This window comes from Neolamprologus multifasciatus, chromosome 22, assembly GCF_963576455.1.
Source record: "Neolamprologus multifasciatus chromosome 22, fNeoMul1.2, whole genome shotgun sequence".
NCBI lineage: Eukaryota > Metazoa > Chordata > Actinopteri > Cichliformes > Cichlidae > Neolamprologus > Neolamprologus multifasciatus.
The window spans coordinates 24422328-24436782 of NC_140459.1; the positions used below are offsets into that span (position 1 = coordinate 24422328).

Below are 14455 nucleotides of genomic sequence, written 5' to 3' on the forward strand. Positions count from 1 at the left end.
TTAGGTGTAGTTTATTTTCGTTGTGCTGACTTTTTATAGTCAGTTACAATCACTCATACTGCGTACTAGCTAGCATGACGGAGTTTCTATACAGCTGGGTGGGTGCTATGATGTTACTGATAGTGAACTTTATTTTATTCATAAGGTTAGTAAACAAAGTTTGTCCCGTACTTCAGCTAGAATGGAAAAGACACAAAGCTGCTATTCTGTGTCTTTACGCTGTCAGCTGCCTCTTCTTCTCTCATTCTCACCCCCTTCCTCTCCTGTTGCTACTTCAATAACGAAACTGATCAATGATCAGCTGATCGGCTTTTCTCTGTTCTTTGTTTATCTCCCACTTTCCGCCAGAAAGAGGAAGCCGCCGGATGTTGCGCTAAACAACAGCAGCACATTTAAGCTTGATCAGCTGTTGTTAGAATTTATTTAATATTAATTTAAGTATCAGCAGATGTTTGCTGGAGCCACAGCTGTAAAAAGTGCTGGTCATGATGTCGGTTTGAATATCCTGGTGAGAGGGAAACATGAAGATGAAACCAGGAGATGTCCTTACTGAATCATCAGAGCTGAACAGGTGATGGAGAAACAAGTTTACCTTTTAGGTGACATGAATGAGTTGAAGGGAAGTTATGAACTGTTTCTGAGAGACAAATAACACCAGGATCCTTTTTTGACGTAGCTGATGGCTACGTGCAGGGTCGGATCTAGCAAAGTTTGCCAGGGGGCCAGGTAGGACATTAACAGAGAATTCCTATTCTCATTTAAAATGTCTCACTTTTAATAAATAATTATCTGAAGCTTACAACCAAAGTTTTTTCTGACGTAAAATGTATAGAAATCAAACATATACCAACAAGACTGTACATCACTGTCACAAAAGCATTTGTTTTCATTCAAAGGCTTTATGGCTTTAATACCTGGTGGGCTTTAGTCAAAATGCCCGGGCCGATTTTTTGTCCCAGTCCAGCCCTGGGCACGACACACAGTGAATTAATCTGAGAAGGTGCATTAAAAAATAAATGGCCACGCCAGCGGTGCACATCGCAAATTAGCTCACATAGACACATTAGTTGTGCCGCTTCTTAATGATGGTATCTTAGCTAATAACCCAAACTACCAGATTCAACTTGTAATTGGCTAAAAACAACTCGCCTACCGGTGAGAGGGACGTTGCTAGCATTCCACATTCTGACACTTCAAAAGCTTCAGGAGCTTTCCGCTCAGCACAGCATCAGCACCACGGAAATACACGGATACATCCGCAGACTCGAGACAGAATTCACATATACTAATGTGCCACAAACAGGACTTTAATATCACCAACCATTCCCATGTTATTACGGTGTATCCATATAAATGGCCCACTCTGTATATATAAATATGTGTGTGTATATGGATGATCTGATATCCTCGTGTCGGTGTTGTTCCCACATCATCATAATAAATGTTGTTCCAGGGTCAACATTGCAAGTGAGCAATGACATTGTTGTGACGTCCCCCTTTTGTGCCTTTGAAAAATACCGCCTTAAAAAAATCTACTTCACTTGCGAGAAGAGAAACCGCTTCTGTCCGTCCATCCAGGAACTTGAATTCTTTGCATTTCAGGATACTTTTCTTTAATAAACAGTAAGCATTATACATATTGTCCTTACAGAGGCGGTTTCTCTTCTCGCAAGTGAAGTAGATTTTTTGAAGGCGTTTGCTTTTTTCGAGGTTGCGGATGACGTCAGGAGAAGGTGATTGGTCACTTGCAATGTTGAACCTGGAACAACATTATTTATGATGACAAGGGAACAACACCAACACGAGGATATCAGATCATCCGTGTGTATATAGATATGTGTGTGTGTGTATATATATGTGTGTGTGTGTGTGTGTGTGTGCGTGTATATATATGTGTGTGTGTATATATGTGTGTGTGTAAATAATTGTGTGTTATACATAAAACTTAAATGTCACACATTCCACACCGCATTAATATTGCTGTTGAGTAATGAACTGTGTTTCCTTTTAAATGTATGTCTTTTAGAAAGAAGTGTGAAGGACCCAAGGATCGAACGGGCAGTTGGAGTGGGAAAGAAGATTGTTGCTGCTTTTGGCCACAGCTGGAAGCGCCAGCGAGCTCTGCAGGCTGCCCAAAAGGAACTGGGCCTACCAGAACACAAACTCATAAATGAATTTTTCACTCGTTGGGGTTCAAAGCAGAGAATGATCCAACGGCTGCTGGAACAAGAAAAAGCTGTAACACAGGTTTTAGCTGCTGATAAAACCACAAGGCACCTCATGTTGACATGGCAAGACATTGAAGTGCTTGACTTGGTCAGCACTGCATTGAGTCCACTCCTGGAGTTTACAGATGCTTTCTCTGCTGAAGAGTATGTAACCATTTCATGTGTTAAGCCTGTTCTTCAGATGTTTAACGATGACATGTTAAAAGTAAAAGAAGGTGACACTGAGCTGACCAAAGACATCAAAATAGCAATACTTGATTACATGAACAAAAGCTACAAAGGCAGTGTCACAGAGAGGCTTGTTAACATGGCTTCTTTCCTTGATCCACGGTTTCATACAGAATATTTCTGTGAGAGTGAAAGCGAAGCCATCAAAGTTCAAGTCATGAGTGAACTAGAGCATCTTGTGTCACACCAGGGTAGCACAGCCACAGGTTTTTCAGAAACACCTTATACATCTACTGGAGACCAAACAAGTCAGGGAGCTGTTAAAAAGCCAAAGAAGAGTCTCGGGAGTTTTTTTGAAGGGGCCAGTTAGTGGCAAGATAGAGGTAACTGCAGAGAGGTTATCATCTGAACTGAGCAGTTATGTGAATAGTCCACCAGCAGACAGTGAGTGTGATCCTCTTTTGTGGTGGAAAGTTCACACAGTAAACTTTCCCCACATCAGCAGATTAGCTAAGGAATACCTCTGCATTCAAGCAACTAGCTCTGCATCTGAAAGGTTGTTCAGCACAGGTGGAAATTATGTAACTTGTCAAAGGTCCTCCCTTAAGCCCGCATCTGTGAACATGTTAGTGTTTCTGACAAAGAATCTTAAAACTTGAAATGTAGAAAACTTCCAGGAGCAGTAGCATCATTTATCTATGTTTTTGTTTGTTTTGTTGATGAAAATAAAACTGATGCTTAAAATAAAAAAGCATAGCAACAAGAGAAATGGCCTTTTGCTCCTATTTCTGTTCTTTTAAATGTTTATGTAGACTGTTAACTAATTTGTAATAAAACTAAGAAACTCAATGGCTATAAATGAAGAAGAAAGTACAGAGTGTGCCTGTGTCTGGTTAATCTGCCCAACACTGCAGATAAAGTAAAAGGTCATAAATCGTTTCATGATTACCCGACAAGCCTATAGGGGCGCACACACATGCACTCCCCCCTGACAAATGCTTCACCAGAAGTAGACACAACGTGCGCTTCAGTACACAGTGGACACCATGAGACTGGTACTTCCTAACCCAGGACTGGATCTCAGAATCCCCAGGCATGAAGATCTGGAGAGGATGGAAAAACAGGAGACTGCAGACAGACCCAAGTGGGACAACAAAGCTCAGTATATACTAACCTGTGTGGGGTTCTGTATCGGTCTGGGTAATGTTTGGAGATTCCCTTACTTATGTCAGAGTCATGGAGGAGGTAAGCTAAGACAGAAAGGGCAAGATAACATATCTGGTTAATAATCAGACAATTTAGTGATTTACTGATTTTAAAAAATGTGTGTTTGTGGTATACAGGAATTAATTTTAATATTAATATAATAATAATAATTAATAATAATATTAATATGCTTTTCTCTAAAGAATTAAAACTTTAACTGCAACAAAATCACTGGACCCTTGTACCAACACTTAAATGGAGTTAAATTGTCACCAATTCATTATTACAAGAGAGTGCCCTTAGGTTTGCAGTCAAGCTGCATTAATGATTATACACCGAGATGTCCCCCGAGTCCAGCTGGTTAAGTTAAAACACAATCTTAATTATGTAATGAGAGGTGTTGACTTTTATGCAGTTACCTTATTGCACTCAAATATTTTAAAATATGCATTTATTTTGTAATTTAATCATTCTTTTTAAATCGTTAACTCGAGCACAGTATCATGAGCTATAGCAACGAGTGTCCTTTCTGTGCAATAGTGATGGTGTATACTGATTAATAGAAAACAGCAATGTGACCTTTCAGGTTGCACTGACACGAAATCTTATTTTTAGCCTACAAAAAAAAGTGCTAAATATAGCCAAACACATCTATGACTAACCATAGTGATAAACGTCACCCATCGTATTTGTACATAAGAGCATATCTAACTTTTAGGGCCACACAGTTGTAAATGGCTAACTGCTATTAATAACTTTTATTAGAAGATGTTTTAAATGATCATAAATATGTCGAATTTTGAACATTTTTAAGTTCCTACGCACTTCATTGTGTTGTCGCATTATCAGACAGAATCAGACAAATGGACACTTGTCAAAAACATAAAGCATTAAAATGTAGACTAACAGAAAACACTTCATTTAACAAACTCAGAGCCTTGTTCAAAAAACAAAAATAAACCCACACAATCTGATTATCAGTCCACTTCTTGTGTAATTTGGAATACTTAGCCTTCATGTACACGATGTACATGGATAAACTGAAGGGTTAGACGTATCTCTGGGGTCCTGTGTCAAGTTCTTGCTGGATCTGTTTTCTGTTTTTTCAGGATGTGACTTTCAGGTACTGTTCATCAACAAATCATTACTCCTCCACCACTGTGGCAGCTGGTATGAGGTCTTTGGGCTCATATGCTGTGTTAATGGCCAGACATCTGCACTTTGGGTTTTTTTCTGTCCAGCGTACAACGGCCCACTTTTACTGATATGTCTAATATGACAAAATTACCATCAGATTTATGAAATGCGCAAAGCAGTCTGTTTTGTTCTTACCATCATGCGTAAATTGAATCTGAATCATTCTGAACCAAATCCGATTTTTTTCCATTAAATAGACACACTTGCCTCTAGGTGAAGCAAAGAAAGTGGTGATGATGTAGCAAGGGAGGAGCCTGCATCACCATGCCAAGAAAGCAGAAACTGAAACTATTAAGTCCAAAGAGGAAGCACAGCTTTCCATTGGAGTGATGAAAGCCTCAAAAATGTAAAAGGAAAAAAAAGAGCCTCTGGCTGAAAAAATTAAAGTTCTGAATATAATTTTTCCTGAGATGATCACCGTGGCTCAAGTAAGAAAAAGATTGGACATCAAACCCGATATGTTAAAACACTAATAGACTACAAGAAAAACAAGAAAACACCTCGTGGTCGGTGGGACCGAAATGAGAAACCCACTTTGTTTAAGAAAAAAAAGCAAAGAAATTAGACTTTAAATGATGACATCCAGCAATGATAAGTAATTTTAATAAGACTATTAGTAGTAGTAACAGTATTAGTGGTAGTATTTAAACTTTCTAAGAGAACCTGGCCGTTGTTTGTTCGCGGAAATGATAGAGGCAGTTTAGATTTATTCATATAGCACAGGCTAATTCAGTTAATAAAGCACTGATTTGAGAATAAAACATTCATGTGCATGACTTACACCCATGGCATTAGTTGTTCCCCAGAATTCTGTGCTTGAAAACAGTTGTGTGTTACTTTCACCTGTTAACGATATACTAACAATCTCTCACCTACTTAAATATATTTGCAGGTGCATTTTTGATTCCTTACCTAATTCTGCTGGTGCTAGAAGGAATGCCTCTCTTACTGCTAGAGTTTGCTATTGGGCAGCGCCTTAGAAAAGGCAGTGTGGGAGTGTGGCGGGCCATCAGCCCATATCTGACAGGTGTTGGTAAGTAAAATGGTCCCTGCAAAAAAACCAAAAATACCCTAGTGTATGGTTTTCAGTGATTGTGATGATAGATGATTAATGCTGTCCCTCAGGTATTGGCTCCATGTTAGTGTCCTTTATGGTTGCCCTGTACTACAACACCTTAATTGCCTGGATCATGTGGTATTTCTTCAATTCCTTTCAAGACCCATTGCCTTGGACTAATTGTCCTCTCAATGAAAACAGGACAGGTATTTATACACTGATTTTCATCCCACACACACAAATCATAGCATCTGTTTTGCTATGTTTAAGAGTGGGTTTTTTTTTTTTCCACTTTAGGATTTATACCAGAATGCCAGCAGAGCTCCACGGTGGACTACTACTTTTACAGAGTCACTCTGAATGCCTCTAACTCAATAGCAGACTCTGGAGGACTCCAGTGGCCCATTATAGTATGTCTGTTAGCTGCCTGGACAGTTGTTTGTATCTGCTGCATACGAGGGATCAGTACTTCAGGCAAGGTTTGTAGAACCTTAAATAAAATGATCACTCTTTACTCTGCCAATTTTCCTATTTTATTCATTAAAGTGAGTATCCATCCCTCCATCCATGCATCAGTTTTCTTCTGCTTATCTGGGGCCTGGTCGTAGGGACAGTACCCTAAGCAGAAAAGCCCAGATCTCCATCTCCTTAGGCATCTCCTCCTTATCTGGGGAAGTGCAACACAATCCTGGTCCAGCCGAGAGATGTAACCTTTCCAACATGTCTTGGGTCTGCCCAAGCGCCGGGGTTCGGAAAGAAATGCCAGGGAAACCTCACCCATGTGGCCCCTGGAGGCATCCTAGTCAGATGCCCGAACCTCCTCAACTGGCTCCTTTCGATGTGGAGGAGTGGCAGCTCTACTCTGTGCCCGTCTCAAATGACTGAGCTCCTCACATTATCACTAAGGGAGAGAGACCAGTCACCCTTTGGGGAAAGCTCATTTCTCCAGCTTGTACCCACAATCTCGTTCTTTCCGTCATTACCCAGAGATCGTGACCTTAGGTGAGGGTAGGGGACGTAGATCGACCAGTAAATCGTCAGCTTTGCTTTTACACTCAGATTTCTCTTCACCACAACAGTCCAGTGCAGCGTCCACATCACTACAGACCGTCAGAGCCATTTGTTAATCTCTCGCTCCTCTCACTCGTGAACAAGACCCCGAGATATTTAACTTCCTCCACCTGGTGTAGTAATTCGTCCCTGACTTAGAGTGGGCACTGCTCACTTTTCCAGCTGAAATCCGTGGCCTCTCATTTCAAGGTGCTGATTCTCATTCCTGCTGCTTCACATTCAGCTGTGAACTGCTCTAGAGTAAGCTGGAGGTCTTCACCTGATGAAGGCAACAGGGCCACATCATCGGCAAAAAGCAGTGACGAGATTCTTAGACCACCAAAGTGGAAGACTTCCACCACAAAGCTGATTAATCTAATGTATTTTTAAAATCTGGAATTTTAAAAAGACATTTAATATGATGCATTGATAGCATTAAGCTAAGTACCGGAATAGGTTTCCACACAAAAAAGAAAGAAAAAGCATTGTAAATTATGAAATTTTGTATGCTAATTGTTATAGCTGCATTTCAATCCCACAAGTGGTTCCACTCTCATTTCTAATGTCCTCAGGCAGTCTACATCACAGCCATCTTGCCATATATAGTGCTGGCCATCTTCCTGATCCGAGGACTGACTCTTAAAGGTGCCCTGAGTGGAATAAAGTTCCTCTTCACACCAGATGTATGTTTCAAATCTTGATTTTTTTTAAAAAAAAGTATGAATTTAAAGGTCAGAAATACATGTCAGTGCATGTCTCCCTCTTGCAGGTGGAAGAGCTGATGAATCCAACTACTTGGTTGGATGCAGGTGCCCAGGTCTTTTATGCTTTTGGCTTAGCGTGGGGAGGGCTGATTTCCTTCTCAAGCTACAACCCTGTTCAGTAAGGAACTGCACTTTTAGCATTTTGTTCACTTTAATTTAATTTCTTTAAAAAAAATAGGCAAAATAAGTCATTGAAAAATGTTCCAAAAACCAAAGTCAGGCTGTTGTTTCCTTGTTCTTTTTGGACATTTAATTTCCAAAGCAACAACTGTGTGCAAGACTCTGTGATCCTGTCTGTGGTAACTGGCCTCACCTCAGTCTATGCTGCCACAGTGACCTACTCCATCATTGGCTTCAGGGCCACTGAGAAATATGACACCTGTATCAACGAGTGAGTAAAGCTTATTTTAAGGCTTTGAAAAAGTTTACTAGTTTTTGGTAAAAGGCACTAAACTTACTGACCAGGAATTTAAAAACCCTGTGACGTCCAGGTACCCCTATCCCTTAACACCATGCTTTCAGCAAATGTAATTTGCATCTTTTGAAAAAAATTTCTCCCAAGTCTTGTAAAAAACAAACATTCTGGCTTTAGCACAACAGAACTATTAGCTTCTTTTCTGCAAAACATAGACTTAAGGTTGTAAAGGTTTTTATCCTTTTTGTTGACTTCACAGTTCAGTTATAGGTACAAAGGTTTTAAAGTCAGTCTAATGAGATCTTCATCATTGCAAGCAGTCTGCCAGTAGACATGACACCAGCTGGTTTGTCGGTCAGCACACAGCACCACAACATCATTATATATTCACATAAAGCTACGGCAAAATATGTGTTTAATGTGACTAGAAAATGCTAACATGCTTAACTCAATTGTGGGAATGGTAAGAATACCTGATGAACACCTGCATTTGTGCATTGCCATTATAAACATATCTAAGCATATCCTTTAAGTAGATAATAGTAACCCCGAATTACTAATCTGATGTAATTTCTCATCAGAAACATCAGGACGTTACTAAATGGATTTGAACTCCCTGAAGACAGCATCACTGCCAGCAACTACAATGCAGCCGTTCGTCATCTGAACAGCTCCAATCCAGATACTGTTTTTGGACTGGACATTAAAACGTGTGACATGCAGAAACTCCTCAGTGAGGTGCCTATTTTAATGAAAATCTATTAAGTTCCCATGTTATTATTATTATTATTATTTTATATTCTAATCTGCATTGCATTTGCATTCAGGGAGTGGAGGGAACAGGTCTGGCCTTTATTGTCTTCACAGAGGCCATTACCAAAATGCCGGGTTCCCCGGTCTGGTCTGTCCTGTTTTTTATCATGCTTCTCTGCCTTGGACTCTCAACACTTTTTGGAAACATTGAAGGAGTCATAGTCCCTTTGAAAGACTTGAATTTATTTCCCAAAAAATGGCCCCATGAAATATTGACTGGTAACTTAGCTTTATTTTATTTTATTTTATCTACATTTGATGCATTCCTCAGAATTTTACATTTAAATTGAACATTTTTAGAGTTTCTTGCTGGATTTTAACACAAGATCCATTGTTCTTATTTTTTAGGAGCAACATGTTTTGTATCCTTCATCATTTGCCTCTTGTTTGCACAGCCATCAGGAATTTATTGGGTAACTCTCTTTGATAAGTTTGCTGGATCTGTTCCACTGCTGACCATTGGATTGTTCGAGATGATAGCTGTTGTTTACATCTATGGCATTGACAGGTTAGTGGTGCTTCCATTAATTTCAGCTGCATATTTGGAAACTCAAGTAAAGTGTCAAGACGAGTAGCTTTACGTTTCACTACTATTAAGCTGCAAAAGCTAGCTCAGCTTTCTGCAAACCACCAACAACAACGGGGTTAGCTTGGTGCAGGCATTTCAGCACATATCAAGCTAAAACAAACAGTTCAGGTATTAAGGGAAATACCTGAACTTAGACATTAAGATTCTTTGTCCGTTTGGAAAAGCAGCATCAAAAAGTGGTAATTTTTGTATAACGTGATGTGAAGCTAACTGAAATTTTCTTGTTTGGCAGGTTCAACGAGGACATAAAGTTCATGGTTGGGCGAAAGCCCTCTATTTTCTGGCAGATTACGTGGCGATTTATCAGTCCTCTGATTGTCCTGGTTATTTTGGTTTTCTACCTGGTGACTCAAGCCCAAAAGCAGCTCAACTATCTAGTCTGGGACATAAATTCTGTAAGTTTGCAACCACCATCCTAGTTACTGAATCAACTTAAGCACCTCCTCTTTGTTTTGCTTTGTATCTTAATGTTCACTGATGCAATTATATGGCATCCCAAATGTTTATATTTATCATAAGTAAAGTCAAAAGACAATAAGCAAATTGGCAGCAGTCACACATAGCTTACCAGTTTTTTACAAGTTATTGCATAAACTTCCATTTAATAATAGGTTGTTGGATTTTTTTCATTGTTTTTTTACAGGAGGCATTTCCAGCTTTGACATCAATACCCTACCCCTCATGGATCTATGCTGTTATCTTCCTCTTAGCAGGAGTCCCCAGCCTGGTAGTGCCTATGTACGCATTATGTCGGCTGATCTTTGTTTGCTACAAGACAAAAATGTCATCCAGACAATAAATGAATACATCAGAGAACAAAGCAGAATTCAGGATTATTTAACAGCGCGTCCTGCATCCAGCATCACGCCAAAACATGTAATAGGCATGTTGGTCCACGGTGTCACGCTTTGCAAGAGTGAAATGGACACACGTGCAGTAATTTGCAATAATGGCAGAGGGAGGTATTTTATCTCAAGCCACCATGAAAATAATCATGGGAACGCATTTGAACAGACATTACTAACACATTTAAATGTAAACACACATTAGCCACCTAGCTTAATCTGGCTATTAAAGGACCCTGGTATACTTCATAGTTCACTTCATTGTTCACTAGCGACTTCTTGGCCTTAAATATATTATCTCCCCCTGCTGGTACTGCAACTGTAATAGACCGGCGTGTCTATTGCATTGCTGCTGTGATACCGGGTTCATTACGAAATCTATTAAGTGTTTGGTAATAATCATTGCCAACAAAAAAACACATTGACAGTGAATTATAGTTTGGTAAATAGATCTCATTAGTCTGTGTAATAGATATTTATTTGATAAATTGTATTTTGGAGTGGGCAGCACAGCTGTGAGGTGATTAGCACTGTTGATTCAGAGCAAGAAGGGTTGGGTTAAAACTATTAGACTACTTAGGAATATATTGCATTGAATTATACTGAATATGTTACTTTCCAGACCTTTTGTTGAGGATATTCTCGAGCTACACCCCCGTAACTTTTTATTACATACCCATGTTATAGAAGAATAGTTTTTAACCTTGTTGTAGATTTGAGGAAACCTATAAAATTGATGTCTGCATGCACTTAAGCTGTTATGAAGGTCCAACACTAAGAAGCTTTTTTAAGCTGACACATCTGTATATGTGTTTACACTGTCATGTGAATAAGAAACAAGCATCACACAGGTCAGAGAAAAACTAGATAGACTTCAAGGAATTAAAAGGGTATGTAGTAGCCAGGTGCTGCTGATCAAATGCACTTGATTATCTGATCATCAGCAGCCTTGATGCATGCTCAATTGTCAAGACTGCTAATTAAACCCCAAAAGGTTGATTCTGGCTGTAGTGTTTTCAGTGGGAGAAACATTTCGTCACTCATCCAAGTGACTTCTTCAGTCTCAGCTGACTGCAGGTTTCCCCAACATAATAAACAGTACATTTGCATAATGACTGAAACTACCTCACTGAATGAACAATGAACGGTGCCATCAGTTCCTTAATCATTAATATGTAAACTGTCATGACCACTGATCAACAACCACTGTCCAGGAGTCAAGGAGGTCTTTGCTATGAGTTTCATTTCCAAGATCTACATTTGATGCAATGACATGCTACCAGCCTTTCTTTGCTTTGTACTATCTCTCCTTTCTTTTATGGAACCCTGTCTTTACTTTTAATGAAGTCATCCAACAGTCTCTTTCTCCTGCAGTGGTACCGCTCCCGACCAAACCATTCCTTGAAATAAAGATATGAGATACCGCTTTTTAAAACTAATGCTAAGACATATATATGTTTATAAGTGCTTTGGGAAGCAAATATTCTTTTATGGTGATAGGCTAATAATTTTCATTTAAAAAGTGACTAATTGACAGATTCGTTTCCTAAAGCACCTAGAAAATAGTAGAACAGACAACAGTTGTTAAGCAAATTCATCCTGAGGTTTGACTGTGTCGTGCACAGAGAAACTGCAACCAACCCAAGAGCTATAGACTCTACAGGCCTCAGTTAGCATGCTAAATCTTACAATTCATGACAGTGAAATTACAAGAAGACTGAACAAATATGGATTACATGTTTTAGAATGAATCACCTTCCTTAGACTCGTAAATTGTAATCCAAATTACATGTTATCAACACCAACAAAGTAAAAAGACTTCTTGGAAAAGGTCTTCAATGAAATTCCACTTGTGAATAATCCTTCTCTCAGCATTAAGTTTTGACATATTAAGGAGAGCTATTGCTGTATATAATTGTGCAAGTTTTAACATTTGATCTGTTTATATGTCTTCTATACTATGTTGCTATAAATAATCTTCAAATGTGTCCTATTAAATCAACCGTGCTGTTTTTGCTTTTATTCTTGTGGCTTTGTCTCTTCTGTTTAAAACATTTTTGTAAGCTTTGAATGAAATTTGTGTGAAATTATCACATTGAAAAACTGAATGGTTATAGACAAAAGTCAAAGGTACAAATTGTGTCCCGGTTAAAATGTATAGCAATATTCAGTATTACCATGTTCTCCTATTTCTACTCACTAATGTCCCAGTTTCACTAATTGTAGATGTGACTGTGCTTCCGTACACTCGTGGACACCGTGAGATGGGTACTTTCTAACCCAGGTTTGGATGTCTGGCTCTCCACTCATGAACATTTGGAGAGATGTTGTACACAGAAGTTATCTTGAACATCATAGATTTCACAGCAATGTTAATGTTTTTTCACCAACATGAGAATGACGAACTTCCTTATCATTATTCTTTCCAAAAATAATTCCTGGTCTTTGCAACAGCAGCTAAAAGAAGAGATTAATGTGTCATCTATTATTGGGTTCAAGTGACTGCCAGTGAATCTGCTAGCATGTCATATTAATAATTCTCAAGAATGAGCTCATAGGTTTTTCTAAAGTCCACAAGCTTTTGGTTTGTTCAGATGAACTCGGCAAACCTAAGAGCAATGCTGCCGTGTACTTTGTAGAGAGAAGACGCTCTCTCCTGGTTACGTCTCCACACAAGTCATGCTCATTTGCTCTTTTTCTAATTATACTGTCAGGATTTACTCAAAGGAATTTCATCTGCTTTTCAAGCATGCTGCTGATTCAACATGTTTCATTTAGTGGATTTAATTTAATTGTTTAATTTGCACACTATACATTATATAATATTTTGCATAGAAAGGTTAATACTGTATTTCAAAGGTGCAACATCAGCTTTCTTACAAGTTTATTATTCACAGAAATGAAATGGAGATAAGGAAAACACATTGTTATTTTATTGCTGTGTAAAGCTAATTGGTTAGTTTTATAGTATGAAGAAGGCCAATTTGACCATAAAGAGTGACCATTAGTGAGCTTTAATTTTTACATTTATTTTTAACTTTCTTCCTCACATATGTAAACAAGTTGTCATCATATGGCATTATAAGAAAAATGGATTACACGATTTTAATACTTCCACTAACACTACCCTCGCCAGTTATTCCACTAGCATTTATTTGCTTGCTTGTCATAACCTCGGGTAGTCTACATCAGCGGTCCCCAACCCCCAGGCCTCGGACCGGTACCGGTCCGTGAGTCGTTTGGTACCGGGCCGCGAGAGTTGAGGCTCAGGTGTGAAATGTATGGTTTTCAGGGTTTTTATCGGTTTTCAGCGGTATTTTGTTATCGTTTTTATCGTTAACTCGGTTTTCCTGGGTTTTTTCACGTGTGTTATAAATAAATCTTCTTTTTTTCGGTACCGGTACTAGTTTTATTTTGTTGTATCTATCCGCGACACCTTAAAGGCCGGTCCGTGAAAATATTGTCGGGCATAAGGTGACATCTTTCGGTGCATTCATTCAAAAATGGAAGAAATATAAAATGATTAATCATTTGCTCTCATTCTGGATCTCCATGCAAGACTTTGTCTGATGGGGTTAGTGTTTCCATGAAGCATATGAGCCTGTTATGGGTCAATGGAGTTATCTATCTTTTAACAGGAATTCTCAATCCTACGGAAAACAAAGTTATACAGAGAAAAAGATAAAACAGGTCTTTTTTAATGTTGTAGCTTAATGGCAGATTATTAACAGACGGTGTATTATTCCATGCTTTAATCCCATTAAAGTTCATACATTTAGTTGAATCTGGACAGAGTATCATCCTGTACAGTCCAACGGTACATTATCTCCATCATATTTGACAGACAATATGGTATTCCTCGGATCTCTTTCTCCATGCTTTTCCTTTCCCATCATTCTAATAGAAGTTAATCTGGGTATTTTCTGTTCAAAGATCTTTTCCTTTTCTTTTTTTTTCAGAACTGTTTAAGGTCACATAAATTTTTTTGAGTGCTTTGCATCTTGTTGTAAACTCGCTGTATTTCCATTCATGAAATTGGTGTCTCTTCATTGTAGACTTTGATAGTGGTACACCTTCCTCCTCAAGAGTGCTCTCGACATGGTTATATTTTGTGAAGTTTTTT

At 38.7% G+C, this 14455-nt stretch overlaps 1 protein-coding gene across 1 annotated transcript; it reads left to right on the forward strand.

The window, feature by feature from the left end:
* Positions 1–3313: 3313 nt before the first annotated feature.
* On the forward strand, positions 3314–13792 carry LOC146493543 (sodium-dependent neutral amino acid transporter B(0)AT1-like). Its single transcript, XM_085147519.1, has 12 exons — positions 3314–3641; positions 5692–5832; positions 5925–6062; positions 6154–6335; positions 7479–7589; positions 7676–7788; positions 7933–8061; positions 8667–8823; positions 8913–9117; positions 9247–9406; positions 9720–9882; positions 10131–13792. Exons 1-12 carry the CDS (start codon positions 3443–3445, stop codon positions 10284–10286), a joined length of 1854 nt encoding a protein of 617 aa, XP_085003645.1. The 5' UTR covers positions 3314–3442; the 3' UTR covers positions 10287–13792.
* Positions 13793–14455: the final 663 nt, after the last annotated feature.

Bases quoted from the DNA above. Each gene is read 5' to 3' on its own strand.
- LOC146493543 (XM_085147519.1), top strand. From the start codon at position 3,443: ATGAGACTGGTACTTCCTAACCCAGGACTGGATCTCAGAATCCCCAGG. The intron at 8,062-8,666 runs GTGAGTAAAGCT...ATTTCTCATCAG, and splicing joins TATGACACCTGTATCAACGA to AAACATCAGGACGTTACTAA. The intron at 9,118-9,246 runs GTAACTTAGCTT...CTTATTTTTTAG, and splicing joins GCCCCATGAAATATTGACTG to GAGCAACATGTTTTGTATCC.